The sequence below is a fragment of the Helicoverpa armigera genome, chromosome 11, assembly GCF_030705265.1.
Source record: "Helicoverpa armigera isolate CAAS_96S chromosome 11, ASM3070526v1, whole genome shotgun sequence".
Lineage (NCBI taxonomy): Eukaryota > Metazoa > Arthropoda > Insecta > Lepidoptera > Noctuidae > Helicoverpa > Helicoverpa armigera.
In genome coordinates, this window is record NC_087130.1 from 8,219,020 (window position 1) to 8,245,046 (window position 26,027).

General features: G+C 35.6%; 1 protein-coding gene across 1 annotated transcript; it reads right to left on the minus strand.

Annotated features, from left to right (window-relative positions):
• Nucleotides 1–193: 193 nt before the first annotated feature.
• LOC110378365 (CYFIP-related Rac1 interactor A) lies at nucleotides 194–25,693 on the minus strand. The gene is made up of 4 exons (XM_021337586.3): nucleotides 25,096–25,693; nucleotides 11,654–11,785; nucleotides 6,945–7,222; nucleotides 194–3,327 (listed from the first exon to the last, which is right to left on the minus strand). The coding sequence occupies exons 1-4, from the start codon at nucleotides 25,408–25,410 to the stop codon at nucleotides 3,063–3,065; spliced, it is 990 nt and encodes a 329-aa protein (XP_021193261.1). The 5' UTR covers nucleotides 25,411–25,693; the 3' UTR covers nucleotides 194–3,062.
• Between the last annotated feature and the right edge of the window lie 334 nt (nucleotides 25,694–26,027).

A 26,027-nucleotide genomic window follows, 5' to 3' on the forward strand; every position in this document is an offset into this window, starting at 1 on the left:
ACTTATTTCGAAATTGAAAACCTAAGAAATGTCCCATAACATACCCTCGTTGTTTTATAAGTCTCTCAGATGCAGTCAGCTAATTGTTCAAACTCAAAATCATTATTAAAACTTGGCTTCTAAAAAGCACTTGAATGACAAAATTCACAAAATAATTCAAATTCACAGTAAGGTAGGGTCAGTAAAACAACACTTTACAAGAATCTATCCAAGTTTATTCATTACTTATAACTTTGGTGTGTTTATTATATACAATAAATAAATGATAACTAAGAAAAATAGGTCTATCATACAAAACCACCTTAAACAATAACAAAATGTTGCAGTTAAAATAATACATACAACAATTTTCATAACTAGTACATATTATGTATTTCATTTAGTAACTTTTACTAGAAGAATTTACTAAAGATTTAGCTAAAGTATTAACAAATGCCAGTAATAATTTCTGAGTAAATAATGCAAGTAAATAATTGTTTTAAAAGTAAATATTATTATTACAGCTTCTTTTGACTACTCACAAACATTCATAGTGACCCTACGAGAGGCCCTTTCTATAATTTTATCTTCTACAATCATAAGCATTCAATACTTTTAGTTTTGCCCAACTAGACACTACTAATTTTGCTCAAAGTATGCTTAGACTCAACATGGAGTAATTGGAATTATTATATCTTGGAATAATTTTAGAAAACTTATCGTTTATTAAAAAAATATTGTATAAAATTTTCTTACTTGGGCAGTGTTTATTGAACGATATTATTTATTCAATCCTTCAATTCCTCACAGTAAATGCAATTCGGAGTGCACGTCTGAGTCGATCCTACTTCTTGCAAGCAACAGTCGCAATTACGTGATAATATTCAACAAGGATACTATATTAATATAATAACTATAATAGAGTGTTGTGCTGACTGTGCAAGTAATGTAACTAACCTTCCTAAGTTAATTATAATAAGTCTAACATACTATACACGTAAGACAAGTGTTTGTGCTTAGTGATATACCGACGCTATGTTATCAATACGTATAAATAGTGAAAGGGTTAACAAAATTATTATCATTTGCAAACTTAACACTAAGGCCTGCCGTACACCAGGCGTCCTATCGTCAGATTTGTGTTTTTATTCAACTATGTAATATGAAAGTGTTTTTTTTTGTTTTTTGGATTCTAATAGGTACCTAAGGATCTGCATGGTGATTGGTATGTGTAACATTATTATCATCGCCATCAGTAAATGTTTGTGCTATATCTCACTGTTGACTGAAACACGAATTTCAATCTGATCGATAAAATCGAGATCCTATTACGAATAATAAAATCAACATGCAAATCGATTTTGAGCGTAATCAGCGGCTTTTAATATAATTAAAAAATATAGTATATTATCTCATCGAAACGCTTCGTCTAGCCACAGTTACACGGAACTGGGGAATGATGTAAATACTTATAAACTTGTATTACTTGTAAATAAACAGTACATGCTTAATAATTAGACTTACAATTGAGTTTATACATCAATAGTGAAACATATTACATTACCTATAAATTCAATTTAAAATTATTATGTTAGTTAACATCAAGGCAGTGGTACATGCATAAATTCAACATTGTTAACACGACATACTTAACACTTTATAATAATTTTAGAAAAGGCTTTGAAATTACTCATATTCGCTATAGGTACGCCTTTCCTCCTATCCAATAAGGCATAGTTCCATGAAATATACATTTCTGAATTCTTATTTGAAAGAAATTGAACTGTATGAAAGAGAAATGCAATAAAATATTCGCGAGTGTCTATATCAGTCTTTAAAAAAAAAACGCGAATTAATGTTATGAGCGAAACAAGTAGTAATTAACGTTTGTAATAAATCTTTGGAACCGAATCTCTTACACATACTGACTTCCCGGTAGGGATGTGCTTAACAATAAAATTTGTGCTAAGTATATAAAATTTTACAATATCTAATACCATTCGACACTGGGTCAATCGTTTCATGAGCACAACATAGTCATAATATCCTTTTCATCTAAGAATCACTAAGTATTTAATCAATTATCTAATATTTTTACTCAAACTTCAAAATGAATATAGAATAATTGTTTTCATGATTCGGCGATGCTTAGGATGTAACTTACTAAGGAGAAATCACTTAACGCTCATTTAAACAATAACAATTCATATTTGTGTGTAAAGTAGGTACATGGTAACCAATCAATATGATCCAAGGCTGTTTTATATATAGTAGAATAAATTGTAAATAATACTTCCTTTTCAATAACGTTACCCATTAGAGGTGTCTAAGCTTTCCTATCATAGTTAAGAGCTAATTACGAGTTGCGACTGACAGCTAAACTTGTGTTGAGACGATTCTAATGAAACCTTGCACGAATGTGGGAGTGTAGGGATAGCTTCTCAATATAATATACTTCTTAAAAACTTGCTTTTCAAGCATGCTAACTATGAAAGTAAGAAAAATATAATTTTGAGTACATATATCCATTCCTTCATACAAAATTCATTTTTGAAATACATCCAAAATAAAATAATGTTAATTTAATTGAGTAAATAATAAATTACAGGTTATTAGTACACATTTTGTTCACCTGTAGGAATTTGGTAACGAAAATAATAAAAATGTAAGGCGACACGTTATATTCTCTCATCCGAATGACACAGGGCCATATCCTAATATGATTATTATTATTTCTTTCAGGAATTATTTAATGACTTATTATTTATTACCTTACTTATAAATTACTAGTTTCGTTACATTATGGTCAGTGGTCATTTTATGTTCGGACAATGAACGATGAGAGATAGATGTTACTACAATGTACAGTTGACGCCAGAATTGGGCGTAATTTAACATTTCTTAGTCAAATCACAAAGTTTTTAAAGCGTTAGTTTTGGGTTTTATCTATTAATATTGTTTGCGTAATTCTGCCGTCAACTAGGTATCGCTAAAGAGCAAAATAAAGGCGTGCCGAGGTATCCCCACAGGTAATTATTGTCGCATCATTCCCCACAGCAACATGCAAGGCTCGAGTGCTGTCCTCACGCGGCCAGCAGTGTCCTGATATTCTTCGGCGTCGACTGATGGTTTAAATGCTTCGTCGTATACCTAAGTGCGTTGAGGAGAGGTTCTGCCTTCGTCGGCGGCTGTTGTTGCAGGAACTTAACGCAGCCCTTCACGTCCACTGACGAGGAGCGGCAGAAGGCACCGGAGGGGTGGACCCAGTCGTACAGGATGATCAGACCTACCATCACGCGTAGCACCAGTAAGGAAGTCTCCTCGCGACTGAACTGGGCGACGAGTTTTCTGTAAATTAAACAAGATTTATATGACATACAATCCAAAAATAAAACTTCACAGAAATAGGGGCAACTACAGCATGTAAGTTACTTTAATCTGGAAACCTAGATATTATGTTATTAAAACGTCCTAATTCCCGAATGCATTTTATGTGTTCTTTGATATGGTTAGAGCAAGTAAATAAATAAGTCGCGCACACGTCTGTTTGGGGTCGCGTGTTGTGTTTACAGTGAAGAAACTGAATTTACGACACAATAAAGTTAGGTACGACCGGCTCGGTTCGGATTTGGGTCGTCAGCGCACCGCCCACGGCCCGCCGGGTCCCGTATGCACCGCAGACAGGTATACTAAACTGTATACTTGTGAATGCTACTTGTACCTTTATTTGTTCACGACGGAAGTGCAACGTCTGCTAAATAATTGAATAAAAGCTGTACCTGTCTGTCGGACGATTTTGTTAGCGTTCAATGTGCTTTGGGCACAATATTCTAAATAATTTGCCTTTTTGTTGAAAAATTAAATAATTAATGGAAAGGAGTGAGGCCACCGGAACTTAGTACCAAATACATAATTTATTTGAATTGTATCTAGGTCTTGCCCTGGAATATAACTCTGGCGTGAGTCAAGGAGCTGAAAATATTAACCCATTAATCAACATTATCTGCTGGATTTACAGTTGCCGAGAGAAACGTATTTACTGTTAGTTGAGAGTTACTGCTGGCTAACATAGATCTATGGTTAAACTTATCACAGTCATGCCTAGAATGTAACCACTTTAGACATACCAGGCAATGTGCGTCAAACTCAAAGACCAAACAAGAGTACATCTAATATTAAAACATCATTACCATTCAAATATGATTTTATGAATCAGGAAAACGAATTCAGTGTCAAGACAATTCAACAGCCTAATGGAATAAGTCTTATTTTAAGTTTGGTCACCACAAAAAGCGGTGACAATCATTAATAAAGATTCTCGTCACGTTTGTATTGTCACTTTCAATAAAGGAACTGCTAATTCTGGTCTTATGGCCGACACAGACTCGTGAATCGTCCCCATAAATATTTTCAACAACCAATTAATATTAGCACCCATTATAAATCGCCTTTTAATTGTTCCTACAGTCATTTGTTGTTTGTAAAGACATGACGTCTTCGGCACTTTCAATAGAATCAACACCAAGCCATAAGTGACCGATGATTTAATCATGTTGTCATTATATCCGTCATTTGTTTTCGTTGATAACCGCCGTAATACCGCATCCTAGTTACGCAAATATACTACTGCAGTTTATCGAATGATTGCTTTTACGTCCTTTGGACATCCGCATTCACAATTCACATTCACCCGTGTTCGTGGGTTAGTACCTAATCTAATATGTATGAGGAACGAATAGCAGGTATCTAGCGGCCAATGATGTCTATCGTTTGTAGCTATGTACTAGCTGTCAATTATGTAGGTAATATCAGAGCTACATAGAGCACGGAAACGGTCACTTGGGACCAATCGATGCGAGGTAGCAGACCAAATTATGCGGACAGTCGGAGCGAACGCTCGTGGTATTGATAAGGAAGTGCAAGGGAGGAAACTGTTATCAGAAGTTTAATTAAACTCATACATTTTCCCGTCGAAATGTGGAAACAGTTAACATGGACGATAAAAATACCTGAAATGCTACAGCGAGCACAGTACGAATGTTTAGTCTGAGGCGTTAGAAGTATGTAAACAAGTCACTACGTAAACTAAACAAGCCAAAAAACGTTACACGGAGTTAGAAAACATTAACAAAGGAGAATAAAAAGCGTAGGAGGTCGTTATGGACAAACCGCACTCGACGGAGGCCTCGAGAAAGTAATTGGGAGTTAAAATGACATGACATGCAATGGCGCCTTGCGTTTTGTAATGATGTAACATTATTATGGCTATAACAGCATGTGCAATTAATCCACGATACAAAGATAAACAGACACATGTTATAGTTATCAAGTAACATGTGGTATGACACGTTGGAGCCCGCAATAGATTTATTGTCTCACTAATTTTGGAGCCCCGACAACTTGCAAGAAAATTGTCGGAAGCGGAAAGCAATCTAGGGAATTGCTTTCTATTTGAAACTTGCAAGCGCATTTCCGATTTCCACCCTAAACAATCGAGGGGAAGGGAAGTACCTAAATTAGTTTCTCGGCAGTATCTGTCCAATCAGTAACTCTCAGGGGAGATAAAACAGTAGTTGATAATAAACAGAGCTGGGTTTTATCAATCTCTTAGTTTCATACACGATAAAGTTTGATATTTCACTCCATTAAGTCGAGCTAATGCAATTAATTTTGGTAAGAGCTAACACTACACAACTTTTAACTATGTAAGTCGCAGTTTCAGAAGTTGTTTACAATGAGGATACTAATTTGCGTTAATGAGTACCATGATAAGTACCAAATCAACAACTATAAGGACGGGACTTAAAGTGGTGTAGATAGTAGCCGCGTGTCAAGACGATGGCAAACACACTTGAAGGCACGTGTTAGTACAAGTGACAGCTGATTTATCTTTATTTATATGTTCCGACGTTCTTACGCTCTGCCGGTGGCTGTGCGTATCGATGTCGAGCCCGACACACGATCCCAGCGTGTAATGAATACGCTCCTATTGTTGCAAGGATAACGCGGACAGGACCGACCGCGGTGACGTTATTACTAACTACTGTTTATATTATTCACCTGCCCATTCAACAGCTACTGGCCGTTAGAAAGGACCTATTTTCAATTCAAAACGAAATAATGGAAAAGCGTTGAATGAGCCTCTTAGATAAATAGGCCAACGTAGCACTCTAGATAATGCTATAAATCTCCTTGTTTCAAATAACTATTGAGGAGATGGGAAAAGTTTTCAAAATCGATTAATCGTACTACCCAGCTGTTGCCCCAGCACAAGAAACTCGGACAGATGTCAGAAAAATAAGTTAAGAAGTCGTTTGTTCAAGTTTGATCTACTGAAGTAACTTGGAATAAAGTCTGAACCTATCTGAGATATACAGCAGCTGACGTAAATAGATTTTCGAAGTTTAAAGCGGTTTCGCAGGTGCATCGTATTATGTGGGAATAAAGGTCGGGTTTGCAAAATCAGGTTGGTGTGTGTAACCCGAGCTGCAGTTTGGCTAGGTGGCGGCGTCGGTCTAGTTTGGAAACGGTCGGAACGAGTGCAGTATTACGTGCGCTTTTGATGATCACACGAGAATGTATTGTGCTGGCTACCGGTGCACTATAAAACTGTAAACAAGCCGTGGATACATGTCGTTGACACCATTTCGTTCCTCTACTGTTTCGAAGTCATGAATATTTATGACCGATTTTATTAAGGCACAATGTAGAAATATGGGACAAAGTCGGAAGTGTTTGTTAGGAAAAGGTGCAAGGTTGCCAATATAAACTTTTTATAGATTCAGCCGTTTCGAAATGAAACTTCGATAAAGGAATTTGAAATTTTCCACAAAGTAATAGAATAGGTCACGTTCACTTCTCTGGGTAAATGAATAAGATCAATGAGGTTCACACAGGTTTCCAATTGGCCTTATACCTAAGAAGTTTAGAAGATATTTGATTTTGAGAATTAAAAGAATACTTACGGATTCTCCAACATCCTGAGGCACACTTTGGCCATAGTGCTGAGCGTTTCCGTCGTATTTTCCAAATCTGGTTGATTTTCGTTGACAAACTGGCTCGTGGCTTCGGAAAGGACTTTGAGCATCGGCGTGGCTTGTGCGTAGAAGAGGGACATTCTGTTGGCCACTTCTGCTGTTATGTGCGGTTCTTCCCCTGGTGGTAGCTCTGCGTTGATCAGACCCCCTCTTGAAACACTTCGTCTGTAGTAGCTAAAGTCGTTCTGTATAGCTGGTGTCTTCATCTGGAGAAAGGAAAGAACAAAAGTTTAGAAAGAGTCACAAAGCGTTTAATTAAACTCCATAAGGTACTTTATATTTAACAATGAAACATGTCTCAACTGAATGTCTGACATAATGATGATGAAACTCAGCACGTGCCTGATAAAAGTCCATTTCGCTGCACCCACCACGAGAATACAATGGGCACGCAAAATTATGATTCCTAGACGTGAAGGGCGGAGATGAATTAGGATTGCCGCCCATTCAGCATCGCGGCACTCAATCAGCCCCGCCACGACTTGCACCTAGTAATTTTACGCGACCATATTGAAGATTATTTTTAGTAGACCACACGCAAAGGCGACTCTGCGGCTCGCGATTAATTCGTCGTTAGATTATCTTCTAACGATACATTGTTCTCTAGTATTTGTATAGAAACTCCATATTGGAAATCGTAATCGATTGAGGTGAGGCTATGCTAATTAAATGTATTCGCGGATGATTGCCCACCCTTACCTGGATGATAATAATATAGCTGCAGAGAAAACGAAGAACGCGCTGATATTAAGGTTTATATAGGTTATAATAACTTATACTATTTAATAATTGCTTTACTTTATTTTCCATTAAATTAATTGCATAAGTTTAACTAACAGTTCAAAGACTTTGTTTGATGGTATCTAAACATTCTTTGTAGACATCAATCATCTGCCCAAAGCCCTTTATCCGTAATTTGTAAGAAATAATTAACCAAACTGCAAAGTAAGTTTCTCAGTATTACACCGCAATTTTACGGTCAAAATGCTTAGTAAACATAAACCTAGATACCAAGGCATGGCTAATCAATGTTCCTATTTTCGTTATTACAAGGCTACTGTAATGAAATTAGCTCTACAAAAACCGTGGCAGTGTTAAGCTAACCAGACCTTTATTAATATTTGCACTGCTGTAATGACGTAAAACTAGGATAAGAAAACAGAAATAAATAGTTTCAAAACCTTTTAATACTGTGATACGAGCTAAAACAACTTTTCCTCTATAGTAGGTTCAAACACCCAACATGATATACAAAGTGGATGTAAAAGACCACTTTAATGTTTAATAACACACTCTACTTCCAACACAATAAATTCTAGTACCTATTGAACACGATGTTATTCTTTCCCATACATTGATCATTATGGACGGTATCGATTAGCAATTACATACTCAAGACATTGTGCCTTGACGATCAGGCAGAACGATTATCGATTCAGGTCTAAACGCGATCGGTATGGGTACTTTACCTTAGGGTGTTAATTATGTACAAGACTTACCTACGTAAAGATGGCTAAAGGGCAATAGCCAGACAGGGTTTAAACTAATAGATAAAACATATGTACATATTTAGATTATCTAAATTATGCCTACATCTATGATGATCCACAAAACACAAAAATTTAAAATATACCCAATCTGTGATCAAAGAATAATAAATGGAAAGAAATTGATGCGTATTTTATGAGCCGATTTTGAATAGAAAGCCGATTACTGAGAGTCTTCAATAAGTCGAAATATAATTGTTAAATGTAAGTATCATTGATATTGTTCTTGGAAAGGTTTAATAAATTTTTAGAAGGGATTGATGTGATTTTAAAAGGGCAAACGCAAAGTGTGGGTTTGTTTAATGGCTTTTCCTCATCATATGAAGAATTTTTCGTAGTGTATCTAAAGTATTCGAACTTTGGACATCCTTACTGCCTACATGAAACGTGAATAAAACGCAAATGTACCTATATAAGACTAGCCTATTGTTTCAGATAATCTCGTTGTCGGATTCATACCTATATCTTATTTCAAAAAAACCAATCGCTTTTGCCAAGTTAATATACTACCAAGACCAAACCAATTTAAATAAATGATTCTATTTAATAGTTTCTTGGAACGCTATTACCAAATTCTGTGATTCGAATGACAAAGAAATACACGTAAATAAATCGGATGCAAGCCCGTGAGTCACCGAGGTCGCGGTGAGCCAAGCCAAGCCTCACTTTCTATACAATGCCTTCGCAAATTGTTCCCTTTTAGACTCGATGACTAACATTTAGATAGCCTCGCTTTAATAATTATGGCGATAGGCTGAAATGAAGTACTGATTTACTACTTATAGATAACGACATCGACAAGCGAATACTGTACCAAATATTTATGGAAATGGACAGAAATTCGCATATTTTAACGTCGACTCAAGGAAGGTATTCAGCGACTCAGAATAAATTTTGCGCAGATAAGAGGATGGAGATGTTTCGAGTAATGGAAGCATGACTAAACCTTTGTTAATGTTTTCTTAATCGCGATAATTCATATTTGCACTGGAGATGAATATCTGGAATAAGCAAGACGAACGTCTGAAAGCCACGCTTCAGGAAATGAGGACACGGATAGGGAAATGGAAAAACAAAGAGCTGCGAAATAAAGAGACTTTACTAAGGCTTCAACTTCAACAGCAGATGAAAACCAACCGCTTATAAATTCTTTACACATCATTCAGGTCTTTTGGAGCACTTTAGTAAAATAACTAAAACGAATTGAATCATTAATCCCTAGAGAGCTTTCAATTTTGACTTTCAGACAAATGAAATAAACAGTAACTGCATTCAGAATATCAAACTAAATATCTAAATTGAAGTCTGCTCTAGAAGCAAAGGTCATAAGGCCATTGAGTACCAAACAATTGTTTCGCGAGCAGATAGCAGTCAGTGAACTAGGAGCAACGACACTGCAAGGTTGGGGTCAAAAGGGCCCAGCAATTGAATTACTTATGCTGCATCAGATACGCTGGGAACGGTTGGACGCTTTGTTTATATAATTGTGACTTATTGTTTGTTATTGGCAGCTTACAATGCTGTGAACAAACATTAGATCACAGATTGTTCATATTATGTGGCAACCGCTTATGAAAAATGTAACGGCATTTCTTTTCTCATGTTGCTACTTAAGATAGAGATCTTCGGTCAGAACATTAGAAGATCCAACAACAGTGGAAAAGAGAGGATTGGATGAAAATCGCCTCCTTGTTCTCGCAGATCGCAGTCTTGTTCTTAGTCACTGATCTTTTGACATTTACGTTTTAATAGTAAATAATGTTAATGAACATTTTACTTCTTAAATATTGTTGCTAATTCTAATTTAGTTTTGTTAAACAAGTCACAAACTTAAAACACTATTAGTAACAGAGACGTTTACTTTTCGGGTAGCAGGCTGAAGGTTGATGTTTTATTTTAATTTGTTATCTTCCTTCCTAAGCAACATGTGGAGTATTTGTTTTATTACACTGCCGAATTACATCACCGCCCGCATGTAGTGCTTAACTTTTGAATACTAAAACATTGGCTCTAATCATCCATATTATGAAAGGAGTTAAAACATTGTCGATTGGTATTTATCAGCAAATTGTTGTTATTATTTTCCTGTTTTGAAACATAACATTGTGTTATAACTAGGTTAGTTCGAGCAAATCGATCTACATTTATATTAAAAGCGCCACTATATAGTTTTAATTACCAGTATTTATTGAGATGTACCTTTCTTATAACATAATTTATCATTATCTTGTCAAAACATACTTTATGCCCAAACTTATTAAGCTAAGTGTCGGTTTCTATTCAAAACTTCATCTAGACTGAAAACTTTTAAAGAATACTTGCAAAAGTTTTAAACGATCAAAACGTTGTCTTCAGACATGAATAAGTTTCTGACTATGAAAGAATTTATTAAGTTTACAAAAGTCAAAATATAACTACCACTAAAGTCTATAACAAACATAAGTTGCATAGCAAAATCTGAACTCACCGCTGTGCTGAACACGATTGAAGTATTTCAACATTCTAGTTTACCCACTACCGACCTATTTTACCGCTCTGCATAATATGAGTAATCTATCAAATTGCAACAGCTATTTGGAAGTTCTAATGATCGTTTTGCATTACATAATCACGATGCATTTACTATTTGAACAGACAAAGGCGCAACGTGTTATCTAATAAGTGCAACAGGGCAGCACCAAACCAAATTACGTTAGTTCATGTAACGGATTTACATACAAAATTATGACTTAACCCAGAAACTAAGGTTTATCATAAAATTATTACAACAGCGGCCGAGGCGTGGGTTACAAGTAACATGCATAATTGATGCGACATACTAAAGCTAGTGTGAATATTAACCGGGAGTTTGCAAAACAAAGAATCACCATCCCGACGTCTTGTAGCGTAGGAGTCGAAGGTGTTAGTGTCACAAAAACTAATAAAAGGACCATGAATTATAATAACCGAGAACTTTATCTTGCGGTTTAGTAATAACATGCTGAGATGACCAACATTACAGTAATAACTTGTCACAATTCCTACAAAGTTCGTACATTAGCTTCAATAAAATAAGGCTCGGAAGATCTTGTGGGAGACATTTATACTTACTTTGTATTCATCGAATTTGAGCACAAATTCTAATATTTCTGCGAACTGCTTGACTAGGGCTTGCTGTTGCTCAAGGTGCTGCGTGGGACTCATCGCGCCACCCACTAGTGACCCCAAAAGTCGTGGGACTACCTGTCAACGAAATAAAACTTTGTTAATTTTGAGGAAAATTACATCTTTATCTATGGAAACTTACAATACAGGAAAGAATGGAGTATAATTGCATTGTTGCACAAAAAATGTCTAGATTGCATCTTGGTTTACATTAAAAAAAATAGCAATTAAATCAAAACTTTTTCATTTGTCCCAGAACAGCAGTTGTTGCAGAAAAACAAAGTTGAACGCGCTGCGCTGTTTCCACTTCGAAATAAGCATGACAAAAACTGAAAAGCCTACAAAGACTGCTTTTATTGACTGGGTCCATTGTTGAGGCAGCTACTGGCTTGAAAATAAGCACAACAAGGAAAATGTCCGTAGTTACTTCATAGTGTAAACACGAGAAGCATTAATAAGTCCATGTTATATTCAGCTACACGATGTTTGTGCCAAGTTGAATCCCCGGGGAGGCCGCAAACCTACTGTTTCTTTATTCTTGAGGAGAGCTGAAGATCCTCTTGTAACTTCTTAAGATTGATGTTATATTCAGGGCAATCTACAGATTAATCTTAAGTTTGTTGGATGCCAAGAATGGATTGTGTATCAAACAAACCCATTATTACGGTTTTCGGAGGCAATACCGCTTTATTGAATCGATATCCCAGGTCACGTTATGCTATCATTCGGTTAGATCACCGCTGCCAATAATCGAGCCGAATACCCAAGTGGTATCAAAATATTTGTGTTAAACGGCGAAGTTAGGCGTTTTGCCTCGTGTGACATGGTTAGTGAAACCGGAGCCGCTGTGAATCGTTTTTAAACAATGTCAGGAAACGATCGTAATTCAGCCGATTAGACTGCATCGGTCGCTTTATTGGTACGGGAATGTAACCGATTATTTTATCATTTGCCCTCCATCCTCTGTTCCTGTTTCCTAAGAGATATACGCTTATAGTTATCTGCATTTCGCTTATCTACTGCTATTCAAAGTAAAGCTCTCTCTAGATATAGCCTCATCTATTTTAATCTCGACTTGTTTATCGTCTTTATAATTATGAGTAATTAATATTAAGTACAGCGCGGTGATTTATTCTTTCCCGTCTGTTGTCGACACCGTATTTATTTCAATATGCTAAGTAATGTGTCACGAATAATCAACCTGCCGACTGATACTTTGAAGTGTAATTAAAGTTTATTCTTGTACATCACGCTATGAATGACAAGAGGGCATTTGATTAATTAAAAGGCTAGTGTCCCAAGTGTCCTACCCTGTTATATTACGTCTAATACATATAAATCACCGCTGTATATAAGTGGGGAAAATGTGTGTGAAAATGAGAGTAGCCAGGCAGTAAAGCCGTGAACTTAGCCTGCAGCCTTCAGTCACGCGAATAAAGCATAACTCGAGAATTTATTTCAGAGATAAAGTCATACATACGTTTTCTGATTAACACTAGAAAATAGAACGACCTCAACCTTTTTAGCAGGCAACATTGTTTTGCTTTTAATGATTTCTCACTAAGGCGCTTACTGAAACTTTCACTGCATTTTACGAGTGTGATGAAAATAAAGGAGATAAAGTATTGTGATCCAGTTTAAGTAAAACAAGATTATTGGTTTGGTTCAGCACCATTAAAAGCCAAATATGTAAAACAAAAGGCATTTTCCAATAATACCGTACAAGAATTCAGACATACATTAAAGTTAAAAACGTGTTTTATCACAAAAGGGTGTGGCGGACACAAAAATAACTTGTAAATAAAAGAGTAGGTACTTCCCGAATGAAGTTCACAAGTAAATGCGCACACGCATATATTAATTGGTGATTCATACAAATTAAAACGTGGTGAATCACGTGTGGAGAGGATGGTGAGTTTTTTTATTATCCCACCAGACGGGATAATTCTGGGTTTCGTCGAAGATGATGTAATACTGTAAATGGATATTCTAAAGTTGCGCACGCGTCGCAAGGAGATCGAAACGGTCGCGGGAAGCACAAATGATCGTTTATATCCGTCAAGGTTAGGACAACTGCAAAATTATTGTAACTGACAAGCAAATTGGTCATTGGCGATGATACGGTGGCATATAATAAAGATAAGATTATTTTGACTTTGTCAAGATTTTGGGCATAATGTCATCAAGGTAAACGCAAGAACTGGAAACTTATTGACCCTGCCAAGAACACTGATCATAATACTTAAGCGTTAATTACCAGGTAAACTAACCCACAAAATAACATGTGAAATGAAAACGATATCTGCTAATGTATTCCGAAAACTCTCATAATAAATGTATGATGATCACATTTGAGAAATGAGATGAAAACGAAATACTCACTCAGTAACACGTGGTAATGGCAACTGGCACACGAAATTGATTGCCAACATTATAATATTAAATATCCCGAGAAATTATGTCTTTGTAAAAAAGGAATATCGTACAGGAATACATTATGCTTAAGTTACTTTGAAAATGAATCAAGAAAAGTACATCATTTCAAGGTTTCTTTTCAATAATTTCTCGTCGTTTCACTTAATTGTGCTAGTTTAACAGATTGATTCTCTTACATAAGTGTGCATTTACTCTAGTGAATTTGGAGCTAAGCGCAGTGAGCTTGTAAGATCTTATTCCCATGCCGATAATTCGGACTCATAGGAGCTACGTTCTCGTAAAAGCGCCGGAGGAATTGACGGCTAAATGGAACGGTCTCTAAGACTAACTAAGAGGGACCTTTGTAAGATCTTTTTAAATACTTTATACAATATACATACTTCCATTTAAAATACATCACGTTATATGTTCTGTAGGGATACCAAGACTACTTAAGCATGGAATAGCAAACGATCCGCTCGAAGCTAATGTAATATTAAAAATGCATCACAAACACCTACATTGCTGCAAAGTAATAGTGTTAAGTAAGATGGTCTAATGATTATATTAACTGTTCATATGGCGGTACAAACGCGCGATGTACAATTAAGTGCTCACGAGATCAGTACCAGGGCAGTAATTAAATTAACACCATTTACCGACCAATTGCGAGATTTGAGCAATAAATTCTGCCAGATGGTCGGAAATTAAAGCGAGAGCGAACCGAGGGATGTCGTATTACAGCATTTCACATATTTATGGCTGTAAGCTGTTCTCTTATTGTTTGCTATTCGTTCACACAAAGTTGGAATCGCTTGTGAACTTACTGCAATAATGCTCTAGGATAGTCATAATTTTTTACGAGCAAATCTAATTTCATTGTAACGGTAGAGGTTCCTTGTAAAACTTACCGATAACTGTTATATTCTGCTATTTCATGCTTTCTGCATACAGAGCATCAAGATATTTTTATGTGTTAATAAAAGAAAAATCTTAGTTAAATTACACAGTGTAGTAAACAGAAAGTATGCATTCTTTTATCCGAGTGCAACGTACTCCATGCACCATTAACTTTGGTTCCACATCACGATCATCTGTCTCGTGGCCGTAGACAGCTCCTGTTAGACCCGATGAATGTATGCCTAGTGCGTCATGTACTGACCAATTAGCATTTATAACGTTTATTAGGACACCTTGGTATTCATCAAACACGCCCATAAGTTTTTCCCCTCATAGAATTCATATGGTTACGCGCTACTGCAACTGTTTTCCATCTTGTTCAGTTTTTTGCGTTTTCGCCACTTTTTATTAGTATGTTGTAGTAATTATAATTACTCACCTGCTATTAAGTACTATCGCAAAAGTCATTAAGGTGAGCACCGGCCCACTACATCGAACACATAACATAGTGAAATTAATGAAATTCCGTTCAGTTACACCCACATAAATACCGATAAATTAAGTTAATGCTCCCCCAGTCGGCATTTTACTCAAACAATAGGACATTTACGACACCGTTGCACTTTACGTGCCAATACTTGCAGCAAAGTTTGTTCAGAGAGGTGCTTTGCGTGCAAAACACTAGTTGTGAGCAAAGTTGGACGTGCTTTCAGGGTGTTGCATAAATCATGTTTGAAACAGAGACTTTTCAAGTACTTTCCATAACACGACGCTGAAATGAGAGCAATTTTTATACGGAATAAAGTTCAGAGTTCATTCAGCGCCGTTTAAACTTCATGTGTCGTAATTTATGCACTATCATGACCACCCACGCGACTACTATGCTCTTGAAATATCACGCAGACAAGACTTCCTAATTAATTTAAAAATTTTACGTTGAAAATCCTGACATACTTTGGTGGCACAAGATTAGAACAAACGAAGCCTATCTCAAAGAAGTTTTCTCAAATATTTTGTGAGTTGAAAACTTATCTGTTTAGAGCTTTCCCAGACAGACATTTCTTGACCAGATTTGTTTGAAATGAAATGTCTGAGATAATTCTTGTCGAGAGTAGTTCGTAAAGGTTACGAGATGCAGGTGCTCTCTGCAACAGGTATTGTAGATTTACATCAAATACCACCAGTCTTATTCACTTATGAATGACTAAGGAGTAATTGCAGCGACGACTGCAGAAATGCCATTTTTTATAATAATATGCCTTTATGAAGGTTGGTAGCGACAGAAGGTACTATTAAATACACTCAACTATTCGTAGACGTGTCGCACCTGCCCATTTGGCACTCTGTTCATCAGTTAACGTATTATAATGTGCAGGACTGGTGAGAGCAGCTGGTAACCGACAAAACAGAAACGTGCAAGTACGTGTGCCTGTAAATGTGTATTTTAAAAGGAAACACACCGGTCATTATTTGTAAAAACTCAGCTCACAAACAACGAGCAAAACTTGATGTATAATGATCGTTCTGTGGTTTCTTTTTAAAGAATTTCTTCGTGGAAACATCAAAGTGCCATTGTGAGGTAGATCCTTGGTGAAGTTCGTCAAAACTCCTTACTTATCCAAGTTAAACGTATGGTACTTAACAAAATGGTTTAACTTTGAGTTCTTGTCTCTTGAGGTCCTTAAAAATTTAGGGCTTTATTTTTGTAAGACAACATCATTAATATTCCTACTCTTCCTTAACATGTCTATGAGACTACCGAATATGAACGTAAGCATAAGCATTTTGGATACGCACGAAGTAAAGAGGACACCGCGAATTCTTTTGTTTCGCCTTATATTCTGGTCTCAGCTATAAATAGGCCACACCATGGCCTCGACAAGTAAGGGTATATAAAGGAAGGTAAGCAGAGCCCACCTGTGTACTAATAATACACTTTATACCCAAACCCACCTGCCCAACGTACTTAGTTAACTATAACAACGTCCCGAGGGATGCTTGATTGTGCCAACGGGCTTTCTGCCTTCAGTTACTACATTGCTAACTCTGAAGTAGAGATAGGCATTACGTATGTTTTAATTAACGTCTTAGTTACTTCAATACACGTGGTTAAATTAAAACAAAGCTTTTAAGTATATTTAGGCCTTGTTTGCTTATTTTGGATACAATTTATCCGATGTTTATCGTGTCGATGGGTGGTGGAACTTGTCATCAGTATTGATACCGAAGTAATAATTTACTTTAGTTGTAGCCTAAATATAAGACCTGAAAGTATGTCATATAAACTTGGAAGACTTGGTCCCTGAACATTTGTTCTGAACGTGATATCACGTTGCGAAATACCGCAGCGCTGTACCCGCACCGCACCTAATAAGGATCCCTATTCAACAATATACCACGTCATGCACCCAACAAAACGTTGTTACATCTCTTTCCAACCCTACGACACACGTAGAGATAGAAGATGGCTATGCATCCAAACTTCGATAGTACTTCTGTGATTACTCACGAATCCTTGACGTTTGTTGTCATTGTTCGGACTAAAATGGTCCGCGTGTTGCGGCTTCAAATGGCAATCTGGAGAATTACATTTTGCAGGAACTACTACGAGTGTTCGTGTTAGAATAAGCTTTGTACGGACCACTGGGTGGAAGGATAATGTTGCTTTGTACGCGCTCGAGGCTTAACGAAGCAATCCCGTATTATCTGCTTTTCTTAGTGCAGCACTATAGAGAATTGCAGTCTGGTAAATAAAAATGTTGAAGCAGTTTGAGCTTTGCATTCAAATCATATTAATTATGAGTTGAGTTATAACCATATCATTATTTTATAGAGGTTGGGTTATCATCGCCTGACTTTAGTTAATTAATAAAGCACTCACTCGATTAAATCAGTCTAAGTGTGTAATGTAAACATTACACAAGGAAGGAAAAACTTTGTCTATGTTGAATTAAATCCTATTTAACTTGAATAAATATTTAATACTGGTTACAATACAATTATAGACTGTGAATAAGAAATAACTATAGTGTGTCACGTTTTCTGTTGTACATACTTTGTGTAATATGCTCGTCTTTTTGCAATAACTAGACGTTTTATCTCTATCTAGCTATAGAACGTTTAACAAACGTATTTATTACTTCATGCGTATTTTCTATGCATTACACCATATTTAGTTTTCCTGTTCGAACAGGATCACAGGACTCGGGAACAAGGTATTCTGCACTGTAGGAAGCCCAGAATTAAATAATTATGAAATTCTTTACATTCGTTTATATAATTATGAAATAGCTGTTAATTTTATGATCGCTTACTAGTTTGGGTATCTATTTGTTCTTAATCGTCTGGAGAGCGACGTTTTAGTCCATACAACGCATCAATGAAATCGCAAAATTAAATCAATGAGATGCTGCGTGACGTGACAGTATTCATTTGCTTCCTACATTAATCGGTCGTCCTCTCAATTTATTCATACCATTTCTTTCTAGGTAACTGAAAAAAAATGGTATCACCGTTGAAATGTTTATTGTCCCTTTTTTGACCTATTTATTATTGCTGCTTTTACTATTCGGCGCTTATTTATAACTGTAGGTACATGAATCACCTCAGCATTTTAATTCAATTCAAACTACAATTTAGATTTTAGAGCATCTACAAAACGTCAGGCCAGCTTTCTTATGAATTGATGTGTGATATAAATCAGAAGATGTAATAAGGCAAACAAATTGATGGTTCCATTGCCCCCGGAGGATGCAGCATGCGTTATCGGCACGCATTCTCACGCGAGGAACGTCAGAACGCGACAGTTGTGACCGCTGCGATTGGATGATTGACACGCTAATGGCCGTGGGGCGAGGTAAGCACGTAAGTAGGTATTCTAATTTCAATTGATGTTCATTTGTTTTTGCAAATACCTTAAATTATTTGGGTCTTCGGTGGTGTGAAATTAGAGACAAGGGGTTTGCCGCGCCACTTCTTCCCAGCAAAAACGCATTGGAAGTGGTGAAGGGTCGAGGAGGCTGTCTTTTGTAAATTTTGACTTCAAAAAGTGCTGTTTAGCAGCATGGCTTTTCTTATAAATAATTAAAGACTACAGTTCCAGATGCTAATAGGCAGGTAAAGAATCAGCTTTGGTAGGCATTTACTTCCTTTCAACTTTTAGTTAACTAGTTTTCCCAAAGAACTTATCAAACTCTCAAAGTTCCTCAAAAATGAATATGCAGTTGAACTGCAGTCACAGAAAGACTTTTAGTACTAGAAAGTGGAGTGGAGCGGTCATTTATCATTACGTAAATTGGATAATGAACAGCGAGCACTTGCTCCAATTAACTTACTACGGGAAGTTGTTATCTGTGATTAAAACCGTTTTAAAACTTTGCAAAAATAACGTGGTACATGTACATGACCTAGATTTTATATGTTTTGGTAATTAGATTTAAGAGTGCTAAGTTAATATTAAAGATTTTGATTGCACAATTTGCTTTAGTTCCGGCTGAAATAAGCCGCCTAAATTCGGTAACATTGTTATGTTCAATTATATTAACGTCATTGGTTATGGTCTACTCTATTATAACAGTGCATAATTAAACTAATTTCAAAATAAAATATGATGCAGTTAATTAGAACGTAAATATTATGATATAATTAGTTACGTGAATATAACGCACTGGTTATGTTGTCTGACTTTCATACCAAAATATATGTCTTGAACTTAAATAACTTGATTGTCTATTGCCTCATTATTTACTAATATTTTGGCGGTTAAAATTAATAATTGATGATTGTTTTACCCCGTATTTAAATAAAGCGCTTATTGTTAAATTAACAATCCTGCCTATTGTTTTTAAATAAAAAATAAATAAAATAGCCATTTATTTCCAAGCAGTTATATTAATTATTTTATAGTTTATCCCTCAGTTTGGTGTGCTTTTTGGCATAGTCCTCCTCCAACTATTTCCGTGCTGTTAAATAAACAATGTTAATTAATATTGACTAAATACAGATAAGTAATTGTTAGGGGCGGCCCCTACATCTTTTACCTCGGGAAAGGCCGAAGGAAATGAGCGTCTCAGCTCTATTGGAAAGTCCTTGTCGAAAGACCTTGGAAAGTCTGATACTACAAGGAGATTGTAAAACTGAATTTTGTTAGCAAGAGAAATATTGTTCTCTGTTAAAACCGACTTCAATAATATAACTAAAACCTTCTCTGAAATCTGTCAAACACGTATTTATTATGTACAAATACTACGCTGAAAATCGCTTCAGCCAAACGTGAGATAGGTAAAACGCACAAAAACAAAGGTACACGTACTTAAAAGTTGAACTGAGAACCTCGTTATTTTAAAGTCAGTTAAAAATGACGATGTTCTTATTTAGTTTATTGAAGAAGTTAATATACAGACCGAGGTCAGTGTAGGACTGTAGGTGCTGCTAAAGAAAGACCATCGTCAGCTTGTTGATATGTTTATTACTGGGCTGATATTTATCATATACTCTGTCTGACGGTATTTCATCTGTGGTTTAGTCAGAACATCACTACAACTACATAATAACAGTATGAATATCGACTCGTATATTTATTTTCAGAAGTGGTTCAAGATTATCAGATTACATAATATATTTTTACGTAAAAAAATAATTCAGGCAGTTTTGTTCAGTCTCACAGATTGCGACGATGCGTTAAAAACAATCCTGTGACGGATTTATTTAATTTATGACACAAACGGCTTGAAAATTCAGGTCAGATATAATAAAGCAGCATATTTATGTCACCTACAAAACTGACTGTGACACACACAGTATTAATTGGTTTCGGAATACCTGTCATATTTTCTGTTATATGACTTAATAATCGTCTCGTGTGCGTTTACTACAAAATAGTGGATGTCTTAAAGTCACATTATTATAAAATATCGATCCTTGTTTGTACCAGTATGAGTAACAAGCCTAATAAGGAACGAATGTTATTGTACGTTTCGCTACGTGCCGGAAACACGTACAATCAGAGCCGAAAAGATAGTATCCAGTTGAACAGGAGGCGTTGGCTACCGATTGTGTGCTCTCCCGACTAAACGGACGTTTTTATGTGTGTATCCTGTCAGCAGTAAACCCATCTGAATATTTCCTCGCCATTTATTTATTACATTTCAAGGCTGAATGATCCACAAAGGCGAAGTGAGAAACTAAAACCTCTTTCGTTATATTTTAGACTTTTTATTCTTGTTTTCGCACTTCGTACTTCCCTATTACGTGAATCAATAGATTGAATCTGTTGCGGTAGGCACGTAGTATGACTAATAAGTTCTATGTTTGCCCTTAAGATTTCCAACACGTCAATGACTTACCCACAAGTTATAATAGGGTCATTTCGCCTGTTCGCGTCCATCGCCCAGTTCGCGTCCATTTTGCCGATCTCCTTTTAAAAAACTTCGAAAACAAGATAATTAACACACCAATCAAACGAAAGATCATTACCGCTAATACGTTAATGTATAAGAGGCACGCACAGATAGACAAAAGTTCTGTGCGTCCAACCAATCCTTTTAGAAAAAATAATTAGTCTAGGCTCTTCAACAAGAAAGCGCAAACACGCTGAATTTTAGATAAAAATTAGTGTGCAGCGGCGTGTTTGATGGTAAGTTTTATATTGTTTTATGTGAATTTTAGGATAGATAGCTATCTCTAAGGTTTAATGATGAATAAAGGTATAATTTTTTTTATGAATTTGGTAATGTTTTTTATTTTTAACGAATAAAATAAGGTGGACGCGAATTACTACATCGAATTTTACAAAACTTCCACTTAGCGTCCACAATGGACGCGAACTAAAACTATCCTCTATAATAATAAACCAAATTGCGTCCACTGTTTTCGTTAAATACTTGCTTATAAAAAATAATTAAAACATAGGTACTGTTTAATATATTAAGATTAAACAGTACATTTTTTTATTATTTTAAATTAAAAATCAACATTATCATCATTTAAAATTCACTTTAAAAAATAAAAATAATTCTTCTCAACATTGGTTTAAGTAACTTAAAATTAGGCAATTAATTTTGCAACTTGAAAAATAAACAGTAATCAGTTCTGTTAATTTTACCCTAAAATCACAGGGAAAGACCCGCGTTGATTATAGTAAGTTTTTGGCCATATTAAATTAACAAAAAAATATAACAATTTTGTGTCAACATACAACTAAAAGAATTGTTGAGTCAATAAATTATCAGACAAGGTAGCATATTCTTTGCATTTTTTTTTATCGATTTATTCTTCTCTCGAATAACATTTAACGCTTTATTTAAATCTTCTTCTGTGTATGTTGTCTTTTCCTTCTTTTTTCCTGTATCCGAAGAACTTACCTTAAATGAAATTACTTACTATATTAAGATTAAACAGTACACTTTTTTATTAAGATATATATGTGGTTATAATTAAATTATATTTTTTTTATTAAGATATTATATCTTAATAAAAAAATGTACTGTTTAATCTTATTTTAAGTTACTTAAACCAATGTTGAGCAGAATTATTTTTATTTTTAAAGTGAATTTTAAATGATGATAATGTTGATTTTTAATAATTAAGTTTATTGTTAAATAAATAAATGGTTCAAATACAATCTTTCTTTATTAATTCTTAAAAATTTCACCCATATATTCCTTTTCTATGCTGCTGGACGCGAACGGGACCATGGGTGGACGCGAATTGGATTTTGTGGACGCAAACTGGGTAAAACGCCTAATTCTGAGGTTTATCGATTTAAATAGAAAACGAAAGATATTTCTAATACAACTGAAAGTTAGTCTTAAAATAGAGTATATAAGGAATACATTACACAAATTTGACATAGAAATGAGTGCTGGAGCATTTTTATTATCGCCGTCAAACTTGCCAACTGCACTAAATGGTCGCGAACAGGCGAAATGACCCTACGTCACACGTCAGCAATGACGCTCAGTTTAATCATGTTAATTATGCAGCAAGTTATTAAGATCTTATTGAGTATGAGACAGAGAGTTATTTTATGTAGGTAGGTAGTTGTCGTTCTTTGAATCTGTGTGCCTTTGTATGGTTTATGAAATTCGGGCTAAATCAACAGGAACATTTTGTTTCACAGAATCAGTTCCAGTAATCATGAAATTGCTAAAATGACTGGTTTCCCGTTGTGCCGTGATTCCGAACAAGGTAATGGCCAACGGTTGCCAAAACGCTATTTGATTTAACGATCAGCTGTACTGCACTATTGATTGTGTTGTCTGCAGTGTCCCATCTCTGTAACATCAGCTGAAATGCAGTTGTGCACCGAGTGCTTTCAAATCGAGATTTGAGGAAATACCTAGGTACCTATAATGCTCAAACAATAATACCTAGTTAATTCTACTCGTATCGTACATTCCTAAATCGGGTTATTTACGCAATTATAATGATGTATTAGGTGTTGGCAAAATTGGAGGATGTATTTTGTTCTGCTGAAGGTTTAACAAATCTGAGTTAAATGGATGATTGCTGCGGCGATCATATAAACATTCGTGTGCGTAAGCGTTTTATAACAATGATTTCTACCTACAGATACACAGATTATTTTAAATTTTTTGCACTAAGAGCACCTACTATTAAAGCTTATCAATAGGTATACTTTCAGATTATTATGCGTGTATTTTAATGCACAATATATGCAAATGGCGGTGGGCGGTAACCTTTCAGCACGCGTGCTCGGCGTGAAATGTTTACGGGGGAATGGACACCCTCTGTCTTATTATTTGTAGCTATTTATATTTCCATAAATATCATGTGTTGTCGCCCACATGAAACTCATTAGGGTTACATTTTAATTCATTATCGTATCATCAGCCTAGCCTATGTCGTGAATATTTTCGGGTTGTCTGTAACCGAACTTCGTGCAGGTGGGCATTATGTCCAGAGGGTAGCATTTATTACGTCATAACAAAGACTGTCTGACCTTAATGGACCGTTAAATACGACTAGGGTTAAATGACCCTCAGAATCGACACTCTTCAACTTTCTGTGAGGTAACTTCAACCAAGAGGATTGGAGTGGCAAAAAATATATAAAATATAGGTATTGTCCTGAATGATTTCAGTGAAAATTTCCATATTCACTCGATAAACATTGTATTGTATTTGCTTACAGTATTATCAGTGTGAGAACTTATCAATATGACATCACATAATCTTATCACAGTTATCTGAGTACTACACAGGATGTTAAATGACAATGTATACTAGCACTCTGTAGTTAAAATATTTTATGTTTACTTTTAGATAGCGGAATTATGTTTGATTGGTACTATCATTAACCGTTATAGGACTTTGGCAGTTGCAGATCAATTACTAGGCCATGTGGATACGAAAATGACTGAATGAGATAAGACTTTTGCAAATTACAGGGATGTGCCGAGGTACTGGAAATTAACATTCATTTTAAGTATTGAATTGTTATTTAAATCTAGTATTTCTACTCCATCTCTACATTAAATCTCCTTCCAAATTGATGGGCAGACTCCTTTTCTTTATTTGAAATGGACTACTGAAATACTTCTTATAAAAATGGACCACAGAGATATTTTTGACATCAAGTCTAACTTTTCATCATGGGAGGAGATTTAACATAAGGACAGTCTGGAAATCCCGGAATCGAAATATTAACTAAGCAAGTTCAAAGATGTTTCTAATACCCAGTCTTACTGTCTCTCTGCATTCACTAATTTTAGGAATAGTAAAAATAATCACATTTCAAACTATGGCAATTATTATTACTAGATAGTTAAATAAATTGATGAAAGGTATTGGATTAACATACTAAGCATCTGTTAGCAGGCAATTGGAGACACATTTTGTTAAATATGTGATAATAATATGGTATGTAAATAGCAATAATAAATTATAAATAAATAAATAATTAACTTAGGGGCACATAATTATTTCTGTCATACCCACATAAATAAATAATATAACGTTATATCTGGGGGGCTTAGGCAGAAATTACAAGGGCCAAACGCCTGAGAGATAGAAGAGAGAATTTAATTCATGATTAGTCATAGTTGGACTTACCCGCTGCAGCTGAATAGAGTGGTTGTAACAGCGCAAGAGTTTGTCAACGAGCGGTCTGACGGCGCGCCAAGCTCGCTCCTGCGATATTCGAGACGGGTCCGCTATAGCCTCCCGTATCTCTTTCCCAGCTCCTTTGTAACATTGTATCTCTTCGAGTATTTTCTCAGAGTCTAGAAGCACCCTCTGAACTTCCTCATACACGGCGCGCTCAGTGTCCGTGGGCGCGGCATTCTCGAAATCCAAAAAAATATCGTAACGTGGCGACGAACAACAATTTGAGTCGTCCCGAGACAACAAACTCAATAATTTCCCCATCTTACTGTAACTGAATCACAATTTACTAACAAAATCAACTCGATAGCGAACACTGCATTGCCTATTTGCACTATCAGTTACAAAAGTGTCACTGAAATGTCTTAAAGTCACTGAGTTTACAGCAATATAAACAATTTATAGGTAGTATTAAGCGATCTCTTCACTTTTGTTATTATATCTGAAATTGTTTTAAATAATAATGAGTCAAATAACTGAAAGAGATCCGTAAAACACAACAGCAACCCAGAACTGCGGCGGCCCAACTCAAGCTGTCATCATGATTTAGTATTGACAGTGACATAACTGCTAAGCAGAGTTGTAAGCTCAAAAAACAAAATATTCGAAACACCCAACATCTAAACCCAATAGAGGGCGTCTAATCAAGTGTGCTCAGGTATTCTGGGACGAAAATAAATGCTTCTCTTCGGTTGTTGGATTTTGATCAAGACTTAATGGTTTAAAATTTAATTTTATGTTTGTAAAATTAATCATGTATAGGACTGTTATAAGGATTACAAATTATAAAGAGCATTTTATGTTTGTTTCTATTCTACGTACTATTCTTGGCGCTCCGAAATTATTGAACCAATTTGAAAAATTCGTTCACTTTTGGGCAA